This window comes from Podarcis muralis, chromosome 11 (assembly GCF_964188315.1).
Source record: "Podarcis muralis chromosome 11, rPodMur119.hap1.1, whole genome shotgun sequence".
Lineage (NCBI taxonomy): Eukaryota > Metazoa > Chordata > Lepidosauria > Squamata > Lacertidae > Podarcis > Podarcis muralis.
This window is the reverse complement of record NC_135665.1, coordinates 29,536,484-29,558,756: the sequence shown is the minus strand read 5'-3', so window position 1 is coordinate 29,558,756 and position 22,273 is coordinate 29,536,484. Positions and strand designations below refer to the sequence as shown.

Below are 22,273 nucleotides of genomic sequence, written 5' to 3'. Positions count from 1 at the left end.
GTCCAGAAGCGAACAGAGAGTCTTTGCCTATAGTTCAAGTTTTGACTCTGCATCTAAAATTGAGCCTCCCTCACATCTCTGACGCTTTCCCATCAGCACACACTCCTTTTTGCTTCTATTTCTTCTCAGATCTGGGTAGCAGTTGCCAGGAGAGAAGGACTGAGGGCAGACAAAAGCTAGCTTTCATCCTGCCTTCATATCTTCTGGAAAGAGCTGAGATAAAATGAGGTTTACAGTTGTGTTCAGGAATTACTTCAATTTCAGTGGAGCCAATTTATGTATGACTTTACAGAACTTAAGCTTGAATTTGTATCTCTAAACTCAATTGGTACTTATATGCAGTTCAGAGATGATGTGTCAGAGGGTTACCAAACCTAGCATGTAATTTGTTCTCTCCCTGTGAGTTTCTGTTGGTTGTTCTTCTGCTCAGGAGCGCCATGCAAAGAGATATGCTCACTCACTTCCAGAGGGATGGAAAATTATATATAGGCAACCTCAGGATGTTGTAAATGCTTTGTACTCTTATCTGCAAGGGACTAGAGTAACTGGGAAGAGCTACTTTTTAATTCTGTAGAACCTGAGGTTTTTGCTGGTTTCCCTTTGGAAGCAAAATGACTATAACTACTTCCTTTCTGCTTGTAAGTGCATGCACGCACACACCTGTGTGCAAAGTATCCATGAATTAAAAACCTATTTTTCATTTGAAGTTGTTGCTTATATGAAGTTTAGAACAACATCAGCTGCGAAATGCATAATCATGTGTAACAGTTAGAAGCATCAGATAAGTGCTGAATGAAAATGAAGTATTCAAAGTTGTACATAGAAGATGAGAGAAACAGCTTATATTGTAGCATTCAAGATGCTGTGTGTATTATGAAGAAATTTGCATGAACACTTGCATCCAAATGTTTTTGTCTTGCAAATTCTTTTAAATATGTGAATATTCTCAGAATGTATGCCAGTCTTATTTGGGTGTGTTATTTGGCAGTACAACTGCACATTCTTCTTTACATTTATACATTTGTGCATTTATGCATTTATACATTTTAATCTTTTTATGCTAATTGCTTCAAAATGAGTGCTTGATCTTAGCAATGACTTCTTAGTCTATACTAAATGAAAACATGCTGTTCAATAAATGGCAAACACAGCTGGCTAAAGGTTTAAACAGGAAAAGGACACAGGATTCTGTGGTAGGTAGAAGATAAACATTGGCTTGTTTATGGTTTTCTAATACTCTGTTTAGAAGTTTGATTCCCTCACCCTCTCCAAAAAATCCTTTTTACTACTCTAGCTCTGAGCTGTTCTTTTGGAAAAACAATCAGCCCTGTTTGGAGGGTAGCTTTGATCTCTGTTTTCTTATTTGTTTTAAGAAGCTAGAATTCTGGCAATTTGTTGTGTTTCATGCTTTGTCAGATCATGCCCCCTCAACACATGTTTTCCACAGATGGCTTGGAAGGGGGGGGGGGGACACGGCAGAGGAATGCCTGGGGTTTGACGTCTCCACTACAGTTCCCAAGTGATTGTTTTGGAAATGTCAGCCTACCCACTGTGGTGCCTTGCAGGTACCTTGTGAGGGCGTGTGGCCTTTCACCTGGCATGCTTAACTTGTTTTGATTTCCTCAATGTTTACTGTTTCTCGTCTTAACCTTTCTTGTTTTCGCAGAGCGCTCTTGAAGGAAAACTTAGCAAGCTGCGGAGACACCTGCTTGCCATGAGGCAAAATCTGGGTTTTGTTCTTGCCCCAGGACAGATGTCCTCTGAGGCAGCTCAGCACATCCTACCAACTGCTGTTTATGCTCGGCTGATAAATCATGCAACTCAGTGTCAGCAGTCCGTGGAGGAATGTTGCAATGATTTGCTCACTTTGACGCTTCTGGTACCTTCAGCACCTTGGGTGAGTGTTGTGCTTGGCAGGCTGGAGAGGGATTGTTTCAGAACAATTTTAAATGCTAGCCAAAATGCTACGTTCTCCTAGTTATGTATAATCAAGTTCTAGTCTGCCTCTGGCTCTTGTTCATACTTCATTCCTGTTTATTCGATGGAGGGGAAAAGTGTCGTCCCCTCCCCATTCTTTTCAGGCAGAAAATGAAATAAATTTGCTGGTATCTTGTAGTCATCATCAATTCATAGTATTGCACAGGCATCTTTTGCAGATGTACCACTATGTACAGAACTATTTGATGACAAGCAAGTGCGTCCAAATATATTCTTCACTTAAACCTGTTCTTACTTGTGTACCCTGGGAGCCACTGCAGGATTATTCCTACTCACACCAGAGTCTTTCCAGAAAGTGGGACAACGAAGTGTGAGCTTCTCATAATTCCTCAGTGATGCAGGAAGGAGCTAGGCTCCATCAGATTCCATATTGGCAGTATGATGTGGAAAGAGGTCTCTCTCTCATATTTGATGTTGAACAAAGGATCCCTATCTGTAGAACTGGAGAACAGCCGCCAGTTAGAGAAGTCGATACCAAACAACCTACCATCAGTTAATGTTTTTTTTACTGAACACAGAAAGTTAAACCAGCATCAAAGAGAATAAGCTGGTGCTCCACCTTTCCCTACAGCTGCTGCTAAAGTTCACCTATATTTCTTGTATGATTCCAAATGGAGAGTCCTTCTGATGTAGTGGTGCCCATTTGTTTACTGTTGGAATGCTAAAGCAGGAAAATGAGAATGCACAGAAATGAAATTAATTTTTTGCCTCTGTCTTCACAGCAGAAGATTTATGGCAGACCCCTGTACCTGAACTAACATCCTTAGAAAGGGTGTCTGAGGAACTGAGGCAAATAGTTGTGATAAGAGATGATGTTTCAGGCCTTATTGACAAACTGAAAACTGACAAATCACTTCCACCTGAGAGTTCTTAAAGAACTCAGATGGCCAGAAATTTGTCATTTAACAATACAGTGGTACCTTGGGTTACAGACACTTCAGGATACAGATGCCTCAGGTTGCAGATTCGGCTAACCCTGAAGTAGTACCTCAGGTTAAGAACTTTGCTTCAGGATGAGAACAGAAATCGTGTGGTGGCGGCGTGAGGCCTCATTAGCCAAAGGTTAATAACAGTTTCAGGTTAAGAACGGACTTCCAGAACGAATTAAGTTCTTAACCCAAGGTACCACTGTATGTAACTTGTTCCTAAGATGAGCTGCCATAATGGAGAATTGGAAAATGGCCAATATAACACTATTTTTTTTTATTTAAAAAAAAGGGATCCAGAGGAGAACCAGGACATTTACAGGCTGCTTAGCTTAATGCCTCTTTTGGGTGAAAAAATGGTGGAAACAGTGGTTAAGGATATGATTATAAGGCATATAAAAGAACAGAGCTCTGCTGAAACAGAGCTACCATGCTTTCTACAAGGGTAGGTTTGACCTCAGCAATCTTTTAGAGTTCTTTCAGAGGCAACAAGCATGTTGATAGAGGAGATCCAGTTGACATTGCTTACAGAGACTTTCAAAAAGCTTTGTTAAAATTGGATCAGGCCAACGGCCCATCTAGTTCATTGGTGGCACAGGTGCCAACCAGATGCCATCAGAAGCCCGCAAGTGAGACCTGAGTGCAGCAGCCCTCTTGTTACCAGAACCCACCTGATGATTTCCATTTGCAAGTTCCCCAAGCCCATGGGCTTGGATTTTTTCACTTGTTTTTCATTCTACTCCATTGACAGTGATTGGACTAGATCTGCTCAGGGATCCTCCTCCTTGCTGGGAATTCGACACCATTTTTAGGCTAAACATTTTGAGAAGATGAGGCACGGGTTGTGTCCTCTCAATGATATCTGTGTTGCTGAACATGTGGCAGCATATTCAAAACTTGCTGTAGGCGAGAATTCTGAATGAATATACAGGAAATTTTGAGCATTCTTGCCTCAATGCCTGCCTGCTGTGATTTATGCAAACATAGAAACCTTTCTTATCATTGTCAGATTATATTTTTTTAGAAAATGGTGTATGAATTGCAGAAAACTTCCTTAAAAAACAAAAATAAAACAGCAACAGCAGCACCCACAACCACCTCCACCCTCTGGCAACACCTCTAGAACGGTTTTGCGCTTCTATCAAAGAGCAAACATTGGAATGGTCTCAACACTTCGAAAAACTCAAATGTACATCTAAACTGACAAAGTGCTTCCAACAGCTTCTTCCCTTGAAGGAATGGGATGCCACTGAAAGGAGTAGCTTGAGCAGGAAAAAAAAAAGGAAATTTAATTGTTTCACCTCTTTATAGAGAGATTGATGGGAGGAGAAAGCCAATTGTGGCTCAGGAAAAGGGGATGATAGGGAACTTTCAAGCCTGAGAATTTTTCGGCAAGATTCTCTTTGGTCCTCAAGCCAGTTGAGACCAAATGAGCATATTGGTAAGCAATTTTCCTTTCCTCCACCAAGGCAATAGAGTGTGGCATTATATTAGATTATTATCTTTGGGCATTGTTTAAAGTGTGTTATAATGCAGTCTAATTAGCCATGTGATAATTGGGTGCCTAACAAATGAAGAAAACTAAAAAAAGGCTTTAATAATCTCATTTGAAATTAATTTCCCCCATTTATCCTTACTTTATCTTTATTGTGGCTGAGGCTTTATTAGCAACTTCATAGCTAAGCTACTATTATTTGCATTTTAAGTAGAATTAAAGTCACACTGTTTCTGTTTTTAATTTGTTTTTTGATTGAGTCTTAAATAATGAAGGCTGCAGTGTCGAAAGCCTTTACTTGAGAGTAAGCTCTCCATTTAATACAATTGGGCCCACTCCCAAGTAGCCATGGTTTGGATTGTATTACGCCATCTAATATCTTCCTTTGAGGAAAGAACAGAAATGTCCCTTGCATGTTAAATAATCACAGCAAATTTGGATTGACAATGTAACCTACTTTATTGATTGCAAACACTATGGAGGCCATATCCAGTAAGTTATAGGGAAGCAAATAAACAATAAATGGGAAGAGCAGTTACAGTCCTTTGTACACACTTTAGAAACCACAAATTGTCTAACTATGGAAGCTTGTAGCAGTAATCTGTAGGCTCAAGACTCTAACACACCCATGGATCCAGAGTTAAATGTGTATAAGAAGACTGATGGAAGCCGAGTTCTTTGCCCCCTCCTCCCCAAGGACCACCCTCCCCAAATGCTCTACTGGGGTTAAGGGAGCCTATTGAATGGGGTGGGTTGAGTGGGCCTTGAAAACTAGTCAGAGAAGCCTTTCATGAGTTGAAAGCTTTGGAAAGGAGGAGATGGGGAAGTATATGGGGGTGGTGTTTCTCTGTATGCAGTTACTTTTTTGGTATAAGATCAACTTTATATTTCGTTTTTGAATAACCTTAACATTATTTTGAAAAAAAGATGTTTATTATTCTTTCAGAAGCAAATAGCATAAAAAAGCTTATATGATATATAAATCTTGCCTATCTTCTATATTATATATAATTTTTCTGGCGTTTATTCTGAGGTTGTATTTTGAATCAGCTGACCTAGCAAATAAAACGTATTAATGAATAATTAAGAGAGATGCAGGCCTAATTATCTCTAATTTGTTTTCTGAATGCAATATCCGCCTTATATGAGAACATGAGCACCTAACCTCCTCTAGAGAGCTGCGAACAGATATTTATGGTGTTAGTAAGCAAGGACATTTAGTGCCTTAGGTTAGTGAGATACTGGTAAGTGGGTGGCTATGATGAATTATTTAGTAGTCTCTTTATGGCTTCTTCCATGGAGATGGAGACAAAAGGGGTTTCCTGAAGTCTCATGAATAAGCGTGTACACCGGGGAGTGCAAGAATCAAAGGGAAAGGAATTAGCAGCTGACAGCTGATGCTTTTGGCCACTAGTTTGATGTGGAGATTTAGCAAAATTCCTTGAGTTCTATTGGGTCTTCCAGGAAATTCACCAGTTTGGCTAAATTGTGCTATAAAATATCTTTTCGTTATGTAATTTATCTACGGAATCAAGCTGGCTAAGGAAAATTAACTCAACTGTTAATAAGAGTATATGAATTTTGTATTTTTATTGCTGGAATTTCTAGAAACATTTGCAGTACCTCCTCTGCCTGGGTGTATTAGATGTCGAGTCTTAAAGGTCACATGTGAGCAAGCAACAGAGAGATTGTAAATGACATTTGTGGATTGTGAGCAAAGAACTTTTACTCACTCATTGAAATTAATGGACCTTAGGTACTTATGGGCTTTTAATTTCAACAGGTCTACTCTGAGTAAAACTTAGCTGACTACAACCCGTATTATAAAAAATTGTACATAACATACACATTTTAAAATCTAGCTTCTCAGTTCTCAAAGGTGACACGTGCAGTTTGTGAAAGAAATAAACTCTTTTTTTCCTTTTTTTGCCTTTCTAATCTTTACTTTTTTTCAAATCTGAAAGCAGATTATAAATGTCAACTAACAAGCATTTATTTCTACAGTGCAGCAGATCCCCAGAAAAAGACTCTTAACCCATAACACTTTCTGCTGTATCACATCTCATTCTGTCTGCATCTTAGAAATTGTCAACCTGCCCAGTATTTGTTGCAGACATCCCCCCCCCCACAGATGAATCTCTCATTCATTACAGTAATTCAAACACACTAACATTCTAATGTCAAATCCTAGGCTCTGATTAGACAACTTTCAGCCTAGGTGGAAACTTTGGGCTCACGTGCCTGGACGGTTAAGTGCAGTCGAATTCAACTATGGGATGCGGCTCTCATCTCTGCTTTCAGGCAGAGGGAGCCAGCATTTGTCTACAGTTTTTCCAGGTCATGTGGCCAGCATGACTACAGCGCTTCTGGCACAACAGAACACCTTGATGGAAGCCAGAGTGGATGGAAATGCAGTTTACCTTTGCGCCGTAACGGTACCTATTTATCTACTTGCGCTGGTATGTTTTCGAACTGCTAGGTTGGCAGGAGCTGGGGCAAAGCAATGGGAGCTCATCCTGTCATGTGGATTCAAACTGCTGACCTTATGATCAGCAAGCCCAAGAGGCTCGGTGGTTTAGACCAACACAACAGGTACTGCGGTGTGAAAGGAATGTTAGAAAACAGAACAGAAATGCTAGCACTATAATCAGGAAAACTATCACAATGTTCCCCATGTCTGAATGCACCCTGAGGATAACTGAATTGGGATCTGAAAGGATGCTTAAACCTGTGAAACAAGAAATGTTCTAGGATTCAATAAATGAAGGGCTCTTTTTACAACATGGATTTTGGAACAGCAAGAAGCAATGGCACTGTTGTTACCCAGATCTCTAGCAATTCTTCTGTTAATGCTTCCTGAAGAATTGCAGCCTCAACCTAATGAATAGAATTCCTATGTGCCAGCCAGTATTTCTGGACACCTCCAGAGGCAATTTTGCCTTAGATGATACATGAAAGAATTGTGTTTTCACTTTCAGGGAAGTAATATATCATGCGTATCTATCAAAAGCAGCATGAGCATTTTAACATGAGAACTGTACCGTAAAATAATGTTCTATCAATCTCCCTCCCACCTGCAAGTTATTACTGGGCTTAGCATGGATGCCGTTTCCATGCAGTTTCCTCCTCCTTATTGGCCTCATGGGAGAATGTTGGTTTTAGTTTACTCTACAATCAGACATATATATGTTTTTTAAATCTATAGAATATATATATATTAGGTTTTTCCAATAAAAACTAGGTTCAGATGGTGCAAACAGATTAGAATGTGTAATCTACTGCTACAAGCAATCCCGGGAGTCCAAAATAAGGAATATTTAAAATGGAAGTTTCCTGAAATATACATATTTAAATCCAGATCACTGGGTTGAAACAATTTCAATGGGAAAATGGTTATATTTGATGGATTTGTTTGATTATTCATAAAAGAGCCTTAAATATGATGGCTGATCCTCAAGGTTGCTAACAGAAACCCATGGTACTATTACCAATTAATATCAGTTGTATGCTCACCAAATAACCTGTTGTATTTGTTTTAAAACCACACAGTTGTAATGCACATGTTCACATTGATTGCTGCGATCTGTTGTCAGATTAGTATTCCAGCTCATTTTGTTTGAGCATCAATTTAGGCATGATCAAGCTGTGCTAATACCAGTGCTACAAGCATATACCAATGCTTCAACAACAAAAGAAACGGCATGGTACTATCTTAATTGCTTTTCATCTAGGTTAGAAGTGGTGATTGACCAATGAGATTATTTTTAACCAAATAAATGTCTTTCAATTGATTAAAATGTTAATTTGTTTTTAGAATTTCATCATTTGACTTTCTGTGAAAAATTAGGCACAATCTAATAACCTTTTTTTAAAGTGGCTAAAATAAATCCAGCAATCAGTTGATAATTTAAAAGACTGCAATATATCCCAAAGCAATTGAAAACCCCCAAGCTCCATTGGTGAGTTGGTCTTGCAGGCCACTCAAAGTAGCAGATTCCATTGTTCCTGCTCTATTAAAGTACAACAGGAGTCCTAGATGAACGGTCAGGGTCAAATATTAGCAACATTAAATCTGAATTTGTAGAGGAAGCAGATCTCTAACTTCAAGTTCTCTATGTCTCTCACACACTCGTGTGTGTGTGTGTGTGTGTGTGTGTGTGTGTGTGTGTGTGTTAGAGCAGGCTGTTACCACCTCCATTATCAACTAGCAGAAGTGGTTGCTTGTCTGTGATGTAGATGCTACTTGCTTTGGTCTGTAGATGGCAGTAACTTGCCACCGTAATGGCTTGTAAGGGCTTTCCTATTTAACTGGTGATTTAAATGCTTTGACTGATAAAACATATAAATTAAACCAACTCATACGGCCAGTGTCTTCCAAGAGACAAGTGTACTGGACTTGGATACGGGAGGCCCAAATTCAAATTTCTGCTCAGCCCTGCTTGGTGGCAAGTTGCAGGCTGTGATCTATCAGCTTCAGTTCTTTATCTTTAAAAAATAATGGCAACACTGACTTTCTTCAAAAGGGTTTTCTAAGATAAGATCTATTAAGCACTCTGAAGTTTTGTGGACGAGGAGCTCCTCTTAAGGGAAGATGGAGAAGCGGTGCACTGAACCTCCCAGGTCACTGCTTTAAAAACCTGACTTTTCTATAGATAATTTTCAGCACTTCAACCAGCTACATTTCATGGTGTATCTATGTCGGAGCTTTCGACCATGTTTTATGTTCTGTTGAAGTGGAGTTGCACTGTTATCGTTTCGCTTCTTATCTCATTCCTGCACTTTGTCCCTCACTGTTCCGAGAGGTGCTTTTGTAAAGCACCCTACTCTAATTTTATCAATTTTAATATGCTCCTGGATCACATGACAGCTATAAGTGGGCTCACACTGCCTACCAGAAGCATTTGGGTAAAAAGTAGATTTGATCATTGCGTTCTGTGGAAGCACCTCTCTGCAAGACCCAGACAGAAGGGAGAAGACAAGCCCCAAACTGAGCATAGGAAGCTGCCCACCATCTTAATGACTCTTCTTTTTTCTGTCTTGGCAGAAATATCGCCTACATTCCCCCCGCCTGAGATCTCAAACTTTCATCTGTTTAAGCTTCATTCCTGAGAAGCAGCATTATGATGAAAAATGATGCCCATTGCTTTTTCGTATTGACTGAAATGCCTTACCTGTAAGGGGAAACATAGGACTTAACATCTTCCAGTGAATCCATTGTGTTGGGTGTAGGATGCAAAGCATAAGCTAGCATTTAATTTGTATCAAGAAAATGTACAGCAAGTCCTTGAAAGTTCAGGTAGATCATTGTTACCTATTAGTGAAGTGTCTGTCAGGATGATGGACTGGGAGACAATGCCTGTTACCTTCTGCTTGCTGTTGTGTATGAAAAAAAGCAAATTTCAACCTGGTTTTCTCAGGGAACAATTGCTCCTGTTCCTCCCTTGTCTTGCACCAGTGGCAGGTGTATCCTTATCTGTATACTGTCCCCTAGAGGGAATTTAGAGAGAGCAAGAATTATTATTATTTAAATGAGAATGTCATCATCAGCATCATAAACTTTTATTGCACTAACCAAAGGCCATGGTATCACATAAACATCAACAGTCACTATACATACAGTAAAACCACAGTCAAATCTATGAAAATTCTTTGTTATATTTTATAAGTTACAAAGTCATTGGTATCGCTTAACAGCCATTTCACCCTCTTCCCTTGTCTTTCAATCTTGTGAAGGGAATCCTCAGCCTTCTACACACACACACACACACACACACACACACACACACACACAGTGGCAACAGGTCCCACAGATTCCATAGGAGTCCTTTAAATGCTAAGATCTTGCTTGTTGTTCCACTGTTACACCTTGTTGATGACTTCAAGATCAGCAATGTTTTGTGTTCATTTTAATAGGTTTGATAATAGTTATTTTTTACGTCTCTTGGATGCATACTGTTGTTTATCCATAATGCTGCTTGTATAAAGATGCCAAGAAGTGCTTGCTCAATTTCACACATGGGTAATTGTGGATGGTGAATGCAATCCATTACCCAATTAATACAGATAAAATGGCAAAAGGAAATGGATTCAAAGGTGCTTTCGATGTGTATTTCCGAAAATGTATTATGCTGTTTCTTTCCCATGCACTAGAATCCAGTGCTGCGGGGGGAAAGTAAAGCTAAATCTCATAATGTTCTTCTACTTGTGGCAATAACTTGCACAATCTCTTTCTCACACCTTCCTGCACCCCCCTTCTGCTTTTGAGAGTCTCCTGGTGGGGCAGGGAAGCATCTCTGACAGTTTTCAATTGGTGTCTTCTGTTAGTGGAAACACACCAATTAGATTCCTCCCCATGTCCCTCAATTTTCTCGCCATCCGTACCCAGTTTATTCTTTGCTCTTTTATACTTTTACTTCCAATTATTACTTAACATTCAGATTCTTATTGTCCAAGTTCCATTGCATTTGATGCACACTCTTCATGAGAGGCTAGTCCTGACTGGGGCTTTCTATTTTTATCACAGAGATCAACAACATTAATCAAGTTGAAAAGATTTATAGTAAATTAGTCTGTTCATAGAGGTTTTGACCTCTGCTTCATGGCACCTAAATCCCTGGCTGAAAATATTTTCTTCACAGCCTGCTGTGTGGTTTCTCTTATTAATTGTACACTTTCAAAATGTTTTGTAGCACTAAGTGTAGCCATAAACTTCAAATGAAGCAGAGAAGAAATTCCATCATTCTGAACCTGACAGGGGATTATACCTTCTTTTGTAGTGTCTTTTATTTCAACCTTGTGTGTGTAGCTTTCAGTATAGAAAAAAATCCTATGTTGAAGGCTATGTGACAATAGACAATTGTGGGTTATTGTTGTTTTGAAAGGTCTGTTTGAATTATAATTTGGTTTTTATTGGCATACAATTCTAATTACTGCTTGATTTCAGGTGATAAGTCAGATCTTAAAATGTACCTCCCTAAGAAGCTTGCAAAACTTGTGTCGTGATGTATTGTCTAGTACACACCTCCATCATCATTGAGCATCGTTGTAATTGGTGGACGGTGACTAAAATGCTAGCAACATTGTGACAGATGCTATGTACTCTGTTGCCTCCTCTTATTGTTCTTGATGTGCTTTTGGTGTCACTGCTAGGGAAGCACAGGATCTGAGCAAGCTACCCTGCTGTAACCTCTGGCATAGTGGCAACCATCTTAACCGTGTTATAGGATCGTGTGTAAATTAAGTGGTTTTCAGCTTCATCAGCATGAAGCAAGATGGAAGAGTACCATCATCACACATGCTGCAGCTATGGTAAAATCGCCTAGCAGCTAAATTTATGCTTTGAGGGTTTTCTGTTGACACCTGTGATTGGGGGCAGAAATTGAATGGCTCCTTTAAACTGTCCTTGGGTAAAGTGCTCCTTTTACTACTACTCTCCCCCCCCAATGTTTTTCAGGAAATCCTGGAGAATTCCTTGAGCCAGGAGTTCACTGTGGAGAATGTGCTTGCGACGCTTCCAGCCTTCCCCAAGGGTGCCCCTCAGCAACGTGCTAAAAGGGCAGCAGAAGCCCTGGTAAAGGCTCAAAATTATTCCAGGCAAATGGCAATGCAACAGGTGAGGAAATGGGGGAGTTTATTTCAGTTTAACATCCTCTCCCTCCGCCCTTCTTTTTTAACAGATTTGACCTACTTTGCAGTCACTGGTCAATTTCCCCCTTGTACAAACCTTATCGCACAGCTAATGTATAAAGGTTAGAATTCTTTTGTTGAGTGGCTGTGCAGGCATTAGTCTCACTTCCTGCTGGCAAGGCCACTTTTTGTGGGTTTGTACAATGGGAGCTTATGAATGCTTCTATTCATGGCCAGCTCCTGAGGCACACAGAAAAATAGCCAGCCATTCCTTTAAAACAGAAACTTAAATATGATTTGGAGGTTTTCTCGTTCTTTCTTCCCACTTCAGGAACCAAAGAGCTGTATTAAAACAAGCAGGAAGGAGCTTGAAAACTTCCATGGAACAAAAGGCAAAAGTTCACAAGGAAGTATCTTATGTTTCCCAACGTGAAGACAATTCCTGTTCTTACATATATATATTTCAGAAAACTTAGCTTAACATGTCAAGTTCTGCTAAATCATAATAGGCTAATAACAGTGTTTCTTTCCCAAGAACTTTAAAAAGTGTTTATGTAGAAGTTTGGTAGGAGGACAAATGTTTTCTTCAAAATTTCCCATTTTCCAAGTAATGGATCTCCAGTTATGATTTTGCCCTTTGCACATGTTCTATTCTGATTTTTAAATGCTGCTCAAGCTAGAATTTAGATTTCTCAATCTAGAACTTATCCCTTTGGGTCTCTACCAGATGTCTGACAATTTAATGGACCTCTTTGAGGCAGGGATCTATTAGTGGGTCTTCTTTGATTGTCTGGCTTAAGGCTGCTCCAGATCATTAGTGGGAATCTATCCAAAATACAGGCCACAATCCAAAAGACTAACATGCACATATTGCAGGAGCTGTGTGGGCAGCTTGAGCTTTGGCTGAGTCAGTTGTACTTCATTCTGCTGAAGAGACAAGCTGCTTGTCTCTAGCAGCAGGATCTGCTGTGGTAATGCTAGCAAACAAAGCTCCAGCAATAAGTATACTTCTCCAATCTGTGTATCATGCCTTTAAATCATAGCCATTCATTTTTTTTCTTTGACAAGTGAAGCTTTAATTAAGTATGAATCATGCCGTGCTGACTTTTCTTTTGGGGTGTGTATGTGCGAAAGGAAGTTCTCCAAACTGCGTTCTAGTTCCATGTCAGAAAGAAATGTTACACTCTAGCTGATGGAAACATTTAACACTAGAGTGTGAGAGACCATTCTTTTTTTTAAAAAAAATGGGAAGGCTCTTAATTTTTTAATTAGATTTTAAAATTTTTTATTAGATTTTCATAACATAATTTCAGACTTCAAGTTTGTTATACATTTCTCTTATATGCTGACTTCCCACAGCCAATCAGAAGCCACCCTTCCTGCAGCCAATCAGAAGCTGCACTTTGGTTTCCAAACGTTTTAGAAGTTGAATGGACATCCGGAACGGATTCCATTCGACTTCCAAGGCATGACTGTATTCCTCTGTTACATCACACATTTCATCTAATATATATTCCTCTATTCATATTCATATATTATCATTTCTTCCCATTGCTCACATTTCAAATGCTGCCCATGATTTCGTTTGGTTTTTACATATTTTTTCAAATAAGCCAAAAATTCCACTCTTCCATAAATTGTCCATCATGTTGATCTCTTATTCTTGCTGTTAGCTCTGCATAGCTCATTGATTTTAGGAGCTATTCTTCTTTGTTGGACTTCTTTCCAGTTTTGTGCATGGGAAGGCTTGTTCGTAATGGCATAAGTAGATCAAGGAATTCCAGTCCTCTCTATTTAAGTTAATTAAGGTTAGTAGCCTTCATTTGTGTTGAACAGGGAGAACCATAAGCCAATTTTAGAGCTCATGCTATGTAAGAAAGGTCTTAAGTTCAGTCCTTGGCATTTCCAGATAAAAGAGTAGGATTGAGAAGAATCTCTGCCTGACAACCTGGAAAACTACTTCCTGTCTCGGGAGAAACAGTTACTAAGGTAGATAGAACAGAGCTCTGACTTGGTATAAGGCAACTCCTTGTAGTCTTCAAGGAAGACAAGTTTTGATTAATAGGGATGCCATATTTCTTTGAGTATAGGAAGAAAGCAGGGTAGGAATATTTAAAACTATGCTGAAGTAGCTGGAGTCTCATAAAGCATTAGCTTGTCAGACCTTGCCTGAACATGTCGAGTCATTTGCTTGTTACTTAGTTAACCTTTGTAATACTACAACAGCTTCTAATAATTTAATTTGCACATCACATTTACTTTTTCTGTTACACTCTACATTCTGCACAAAGATTCAATAAATCCCATCCTGCACAAGATGAACTGAGGCCAAGAGAGACCAAAAATGCAGCAGGTCCATAACTAGAGAGAGAACTTTGGACAAAGCACCCACAATTTTAAACCCAGCTCTCTATAATAATAATAATAATAATAATGATGATGATGATGATGATGATGTATTTATACCCCACCCATCTGGCTGGGTTTCTCCAGCCACTCTGGGCAGCTTCCAACTGAATATTAAAAACAATACAGCAATAGACATTAAAAACTTCCCTAAAGAGGGCTGCCTTCAGTTGTCTTTTAAAAGTAAACTAGTTGAGTTGCCTGAGAGCATTAAGCTGCAGTTATTACAGTGAGAGCTGGACCATAAAGAAGGCTGATCACCGAAGAATTGATGCTTTTGAATTATGGTGCTGGAGGAGACTCTTGAGAGTCCCATGGACTGCAAGAAGATCAAATGTATCCATTCTTAAGGAAATCAGCCCTGAGTGCTCACTGGAAGGACAGATTGTGAAGCTGAGGCTCCAATACTTTGGCCACCTCATGAGAAGAGAAGACTCCCTGGAAAAGACCCTGATGTTGGGAAAGATGGAGGGCACAAGGAGAAGGTTCGACAGAGGACGAGATGGTTGGACAGTGTTCTCGAAGCTACAAACATGAGTCTGACCAAATTGCGGGAGGCAGTGGAAGACAGGAGTGCCTGGCGTGCTCTGGTCCATGGGGTCACGAAGAGTTGGACACGACTAAACGACTAAACAACAATTACAGCACTATGTAATAACTGGAAAGATTTAATGTAAGTGACAACTAGCTGGACACAATGAGTGGAAGAACAAGAGAAGAGCTTACACAGTGTTATGGAGGGTTGGTTCTACTGCTTATCATTAGCTTCTGCTTGTGCAAGAGGTTGCTCAAGTAGACCATCTTCTGGTTTAATTTCATTTCTGTCCCTGCAACACTATAGTGAGACATAAACAGCCAGAGTCTAGAGAAGAAGACACCTGGTGGAGCAGTATCTTTAAGGGCCAGCCTGCTCTCTTGGGATTTCTAGCAGAACAGCCAATCTGCTGCTCTTTGTTCATTTTCAATCAGCTCATCTTGGAACAATTTGATCTTGTGCCTGGGAAAGTACATTAGGTCACTAAGATGATCTGGCAGCTAGCTCAGTACTTCTTGCTACAAATGGCCAAAAATATTGGAAGTTAAAATTATCTAAGGCCCATTTCATAATATTTATGTTTCTGTGGGCTATTGGATTCCCTCGGGGGGCAAGGAAGTGACCATTTAATGAGTTTCCTCAAAAATATGCCTTTGTTGTACTTCACTTATCTTCTGCTACTTGATGTTGCAGTAATAGTGTAAAGGTAGCAAACCACATAAAAAGTAAAACATTCATATTTTCCCAGTACATTCATTATCTGGGGGGCAAGGACTTTGTTAATCTTGTGCCTTGTGCATCATGAAAAGCATTATCAGGGAAAACATGGCCAAAGATTAATGCATGAAAAATGTCATGCAATAATTTGTACTTTAAAAAAGTATAAATTTGTTTTTGTTGTAGTTCTTGGCTCTCTTTCCCCTCAGCTGTACAAACTGGAGCATGAAACGGGGAAGTGTTGCAAAGATTATTTCTTAGAATAGAAACAGATTCTTGCTGCATAAGCCTGTTTTGCAACCTGTAAAGCAGTCTATAAAGGGTGCCATTTAAAAACTTCATATAAATGTTGTATTCACTGATTATTATTTTTTACTAGAAAAATTCTCAAAACTTCTTTCTATATTTCATTATTTTTGTTGTTTTTCTTAACAATATTGCCATGTTTGAGGATCAGAGACATTTGTCAAAGGTACAACTAACTCTTTTAAGAGTTTGATTACTATCACTGCCTACTAGCTCATGAGATATTCACCCTAGAGGATATACTGTGATGTGGCTACAGGAAATGAGAGAAGGTGACTGTGCGTATCTCCAAAACATACCTAGCAGTTCAGAGACATGTCCTTGGTCTGAAGGAAGAATACTGAGCAGTTGGCAAGTAGGGTGGTTTGTTGGGAAGATTAGTAGTAAATTGCCCTTTCCCTTGGTGTCCTCCAAATCCCCATAAGGAACTTCAAACAGTATGGATGGTTTTTTGACAGTTCCTCTCTTTACTTTGTTAATAGCGGAGCCCCTTCCGTGGGCCGGGAGAATAAATCTCATCTGCACAATTCATAATGTATATTCTTTCATTGTGGACATTTTGTGCTATGGGGGAAAAAATTCCCAGCAATGTGTGTTTGGCACATACTTGTAGGAATTGAGTCTTTGATGTCTCTACCAATTTTCCCACTCAATTTCATTGATTGTGCTGTTCAGAAACAGTCACAGCCATCAGGTGTGCTTTGCATGGTCAAACACAGTATGCGGTGCTTACACTTCACAGAATAGAAATTCCCAGCCTGTTGTGGCAATGTGGTCTCATTAATCAGTGTCCTTAATATTCGATGTTTCTATAACAGGTGGACATTCAATAGGTGGTTCTGCACTGGCAAAAATATCAGAAAATAAAAAGTCTGCATTTTTGTGTGTGTGTGCACGAGAGAGAGAGAGAGAGAGAGTGAAAGAAAGAAAGAAAGAAAGAAAGAAAGAAAGAAAGAAAGAGAAAAGGAATTGGGAGTGTTGCATACCCCAAGACCTTTCCCTCATCCTGCTACAGTTTTCTTCACTTTCAGTTGCATTCTGTAAAACTCAAATTTCCTCAGGACTGCAAATACTTAACCTACCTCCAGTGGAGACACAAGAGCTGAATTCTGTGCAAGCTATCAGCATGTCAAAGCCTGCAAGCTGGGCAGTGATTTCCTGTCCCACTCCACCCCCAATTGCTTTCAACTGGCCTTTGCAGCTGTGCGGTTGACATCAGCTTGATCTGCAGTTATCCGCTATGAAGCTTTCCACTGTATGTGCATTAATGTTGCCCACCTGCTAAGTGAATCAGATCAAGACACTTAAAGCTACTAGGCAGGGAGACAGAGCAGAGGATGGTTAGTTGGGAGGAGAACATGCTGTGGAACCACCAGTAAAAGCTGCTTGACTGCTTTTATTTTCCTTTCTAGTAGGACTCCTTTTCTATAGCACAGCAGTATTAGAAAGCACAGCAAATGGCTGAAGCCAGGGTTTATTATTTCAGATGTCATATCAACCGCAAGTTCAAACCAGGATTGAAACCATGCTTCTACATTCTGGTTTGCTAGTCAGCCACCGATGGTGTTTGTCAGGTAGATGCCAAGAAAGAAGAATGGTTAAGGTTTGCATGGGTTCATGCGACATCTCATGACATCTGATTGAGCCAATATGCATTAGGCTCATTGATGCCTAATATTGCATTTTGTTGCTTTCCCCCCTCCTAGATACTTGCTTTGCAAGCTGAACTTAACTTCCACAGAAATTTGTATAATCTTCAAGTTAAGTACACCGAAGCTGTCTTTGATGGGATAAAGCAAGCATACCACACATTTCAAGATAATGTTGCCATGGTTCTATGTTCACCATTACAAGGTAAATACATGTCTGTAATAGCAGCATAAACAAAAACAATTTCAAAATACTGACAGGCATGAAATACAAATGTTTAGTGTTTCAAACACCTGAAAACAATTCAAATGCAAGATTCTCTCTCTCTCTTGCTGCTTCATACTTTTAATACCGGTCTCCAGGGAGCAATTGATAATTTTCCACTTTCTCTTGCAGATGTTTTTTCTTCTTATACAAAACTTAAAGCAGAAGCTTCAGAGGCAGCTTTGAGAGACTTCCTCACTGCCTTTAGGAACAATGCAGAACAGATCCAATATGCAGTTGAAACTTTGGCTCCACCAGTGAATCAGCAGCACGAAGGTAAGAACCTTATTTATACAATTTGGATTGGTAAAGGATGTACTTGATAGGCTTGTCTTGTCTCTTTTTAAAAAAAAGGCATGGGAAGAGAGCCACTCTTAGATATCTTGCATCACTGATTTATCCTTAATTTTCAGCATTAGGTTAAGTAGAAAATAGCTGATCTAGTACATTCAACCTAGTTCAAGACTTGAGCAGTAATGAGATTTTGTAAAAAATAAAATAAAAATGAAGTTCCTCCTTTGGTTGGTTCCTGATTTTATCTTTTACTCCAATGAATGTATCTTATATGGTGCGTTTGAATGTGAATGTATAGTTTATTATGTTGTGAGCCAGTATCCTCAAAGTTAAAGTATCAGTCACAGTTTGGAAATTGTAAGGCTCGCCTTGACTCAGGTGTTATTGGACTACAACTCCCATAATCCCATAGCATGTTTGCTGATGAGTTGGAAGAATCCAACAACATCTGGAGGGCCACAGATTCCCCATCTTTGTTGCAAGGGATATCCAATATCCCGCCAATGGAAGCTCAAATTTCGCACATGCCAGAAGCACATTTGGGGCTTTATTTGATAATGAAAGGCATCTATAACCTGTTGATTTTCTAATAGCTGAGAGGGCTCTCTAGTAATGTTCTAGCTTGCCATTTTTTCCTAGGTTCATGATAAATAGCACATTGAGAAGATACAGTTGATCACTGAAATGCATTAAATACTATGTTATCACAAACAGTTTCAAATCAACTGCTTATGCCTTACTATTGTTTAGGTTGAATGAATGGTGCAGTATAGCTCCCTACCTTCTTTTAATTTACCCTTAAGGTGATGAGGCCTTGTCAAAGTTTGGAAAAGAGTTCTTCCTGTCTTTGGAACGTTCCCTCAAAGTCTGTGGAGAGCAGCGGGATAAGGCAGCCAGTGAAATGGAAACCTTGCAAACGGAACTAGACCAGGCCTTCGAAACTCTTCGGAATTTAAGGGACCAAAAAGCGAAGAAAGCGGGAGCCAGCCAGCGTTTTCCAAAGCAGGAAGATGACAGAGCAGATGGAATAGAAGAAAGGGGCTTGAATGTACTTCCAAAACACAAGCCTGAGCTTGAACCAACATCCACATTTCCTGTAGACAGCCATAGCCTCTTGTTAAAACATGCTTCTGTTACAGAGAGGGAATCTGTCAACCCATCTTCCAAGCAGAAAATAGAAAGCTCTGATGGTGTGAATGTTCAGCAGAAGGGGAAGCTCCTACACCGGAGCAAGAGTATGAAAAACATGGAAAGGCCACCATGGCAAAGTTAGACATAGCTCTTTGGGCCTGTGACAGCCTTAGCTTTGTCAACAACTAAATTCTGTGGGAGTGAAGTTGTGACTATGTGGTGTATCAGTGGGATGTAAGCTTATTTTCCTCCGGGAGTTGATTTTATACTCTTTAGTGGCTCCTGAGAGCCATTTTATACATGTCAAATTTCATTCCCTAGAACTGCTTCCTGTTTAGAAAATGGAAAACATTTGGCCTGTTGAAGCAGCTTCCACATAATGTTAAAAGACATGGGAACATGCTGAAAAATCGCATATCTCTGAAGAGACAGAATGTCAAAGCTGGAATGTGTGCATAGAGAGAAGATGAACGCCATTGTTGCATCACAACTCTAAAATTAATCCCGCACCTCTTCTGGCACTTTTTGCAGTGCTTTATAACCTAAGAAGTGTACTTATCCCTGACTGCCATTGGGCCAGGGCTTTATATGTATGCAAGACAATGTAAGCTAGATAATGGCTTTGAAGGTAATCAAATGCACATCAATACCCCTCTTTTCCCCTCACTTTCCTTCTTGTGGTGCAGGCACATGTAACAGATGGAGAATAGCACTGTGGGACTTCCATGAGCGAAATAATCAGGACATTTGGTTTTCAGGTGTCAGTGCAGAGGGTGTCTTAGGGAAAGACATTTACTGGTTTTTTTTTTTTTTTTTGATGGTTCTCTATTAGTGCTGAAGCAATAACCCAGGTAGTTGCTAAGCAGATGTACCCCAAGCGTCCACTGGAATTTAATGGAAGAGACTTTGAACCTATCTCATCACGATTCTTTGTTGTCCTTTTCCTGCATAGATGCTTTGGCTTGAAAACAATCCTTGAAGCAGGCTTGTGATTTGTGGCGTTCCACAAAGCCAAGTCTGGTTCTCCGTAAATGGTCTCAGCTATCTGAGAAACTTGATTGTTCTCCTTGGCTTGCTACCCCTGCTAAAAGCAATACTCTGGGCCTCATGCTTACGAGGCTAATAAAACTGCTCAAAATGATAGCATGAGGATCAAGGACAGCATTCAAAATGTTTATGACTTGTGAATGGTTTTGACGGCCCCCTTTTTTTGTTTGAGAATGATGCAAAATATTATGCTCTGTAGTATTTTTAAAATTGTATTTAAATTATATTTTATCCCCCCCCCCCCAAATCAACTATCGGTTGAAATGCCGAAGATGAAATGTTTCTTTGTTCTCGTTAATAAATGACAGAAATAGAATGCAACCTTTGTTTTGTTGTTCAACCAGGTTCAGTGGAATGATTTTTTTCCTGTTTCCTTCATTTTCTAAGAGTATCTCTTACAGATGCTTCCAAATGTATAAGGACTAAAATAAGCGTGTGTCAATTTGCTTGTGACTCTTTCCACGGTCCTTCTAAGGTAAGGGGCCTTGATAGCTACAGAAGTCTCTTAAAGAGAGTCAATATGAATTTCCAAGTATTATTAAGTTAAAGGTAAAGGTAAAGGGACCCCTGACCATTAGGTCCAGTCGCGGACGACTCTGGGGTTGCGGCGCTCATCTCGCTTTATTGCCAAGGGAGCCGGCATACAGCTTCCGAGTCATGTGGCCAGCATGACTAAGCAGCTTCTGGCGAACCAGAGCAGCACACGGAAACGCCATTTACCTTCCCGCTGGAGCGGTACCTATTTATCTACTTGCACTTTGACGTGCTTTCGTACTGCTAGGTTGGTTATTCTCATATTTAATAATGAAAATGTTCAAAGTGATTCACATAAATAAGAACACTGACCTTAAAATCCCAGAAAATAGGCAAGTTAAGACTTATTTTAATATTTAAGAATATTAAATCAGAGCATGGCTCTCTAAAAGCAACAATAAAACCTACTATGAAAGTCTGAGAATAAAAACGATTTAACCTTCTGTCAAAGTGATTGAGAAGGTGTTATTCTGCAAAGGTGGTACCACCATTGGAAATACCCTCTCTCCAGCTGCTACCCACCTAACATCTGCTAGTGTAGGCAGACAGAGGATGGCACCTGATACAGATCTTTAAATTTTGCACAGGTTCATATGGAAGAAGGCCGTCTTTCTGGTAGCCAAACTGTTTAGGGCTTTAAAGTTCCAAAGCATTAAAAGAAATAATCTTTGTATATCACATACTCATTTGGGTCAGGGGGTTAATAAATGATTGATAATGATAAGACTTCTGTTGACCAAAAAAACCATTTGGATTACTTTGGAACACTTCATGTCACCCTATTTGATCCAGAACTATGATCACATTCCCCAAGCCCATTTACTGAAATAGAATAGCTGTACTACATGCAGAGTGACAGGAGAGTAATGTTCTGATGGACATGCCAGGATAAAATCCATATCATGCAAGGAAAATTAATAGTTCACCATCTCAGTGCAACCATTTTATAAATGAAGAAAGTCAGAGCAGAGCAGATCATGAACTAGTCTTTCTTTCTTTCTTTCTTTCTTTCTTTCTTTCTTTCTTTCTTTCTTTCTTTCTCTCTCTCTCTCTCTCTCTCTCTTTCCCCCCTCTCTCTCTCGGGGGGGGGGAGAGGGAGAGAGAAAGAAAGAGAGAAAGAGAGAAAGAGAGAAAGAGAGAGAGAGAGAAAGAAAGAAAGAAAGAAAGAAAGAAAGAAAGAAAGAAAGAAAGAAAGAAAGAAAGAAAGAGAAGACAAAGTGCAAGTGGAGGGAGAATAATTTCCCTTCCTCTTTTGGAAGCGCGATCTTTCCCTTCATCCTTTTGTCGTGCTTGTCTCCAAAGGCACCAGATGTAGCAGATTGATCAGCAGGATGGCTACCAGCA

At 39.7% G+C, this 22,273-nt stretch overlaps 1 protein-coding gene across 7 annotated transcripts in view; it reads left to right on the top strand.

Annotated features, from left to right (window-relative positions):
• LOC114606728 (uncharacterized) overlaps window positions 1-20,716 on the top strand; it is a 49,662-nt gene extending 28,946 nt beyond the window's left edge. For all 7 annotated transcript variants that reach the window (XM_028749242.2, XM_028749243.2, XM_028749244.2 and 4 more), the window contains 5 exons: window positions 1,667-1,897; window positions 11,873-12,031; window positions 17,716-17,863; window positions 18,056-18,199; window positions 19,021-20,716. In XM_028749242.2, coding sequence (XP_028605075.2) covers window positions 1,667-1,897; window positions 11,873-12,031; window positions 17,716-17,863; window positions 18,056-18,199; window positions 19,021-19,490 — 1,152 coding nt within the window. In that variant the 3' untranslated portion in view covers window positions 19,491-20,716. The remainder of the gene's footprint in view (window positions 1-1,666; window positions 1,898-11,872; window positions 12,032-17,715; window positions 17,864-18,055; window positions 18,200-19,020) is intronic.
• The last annotated feature ends 1,557 nt before the right edge of the window (window positions 20,717-22,273 follow it).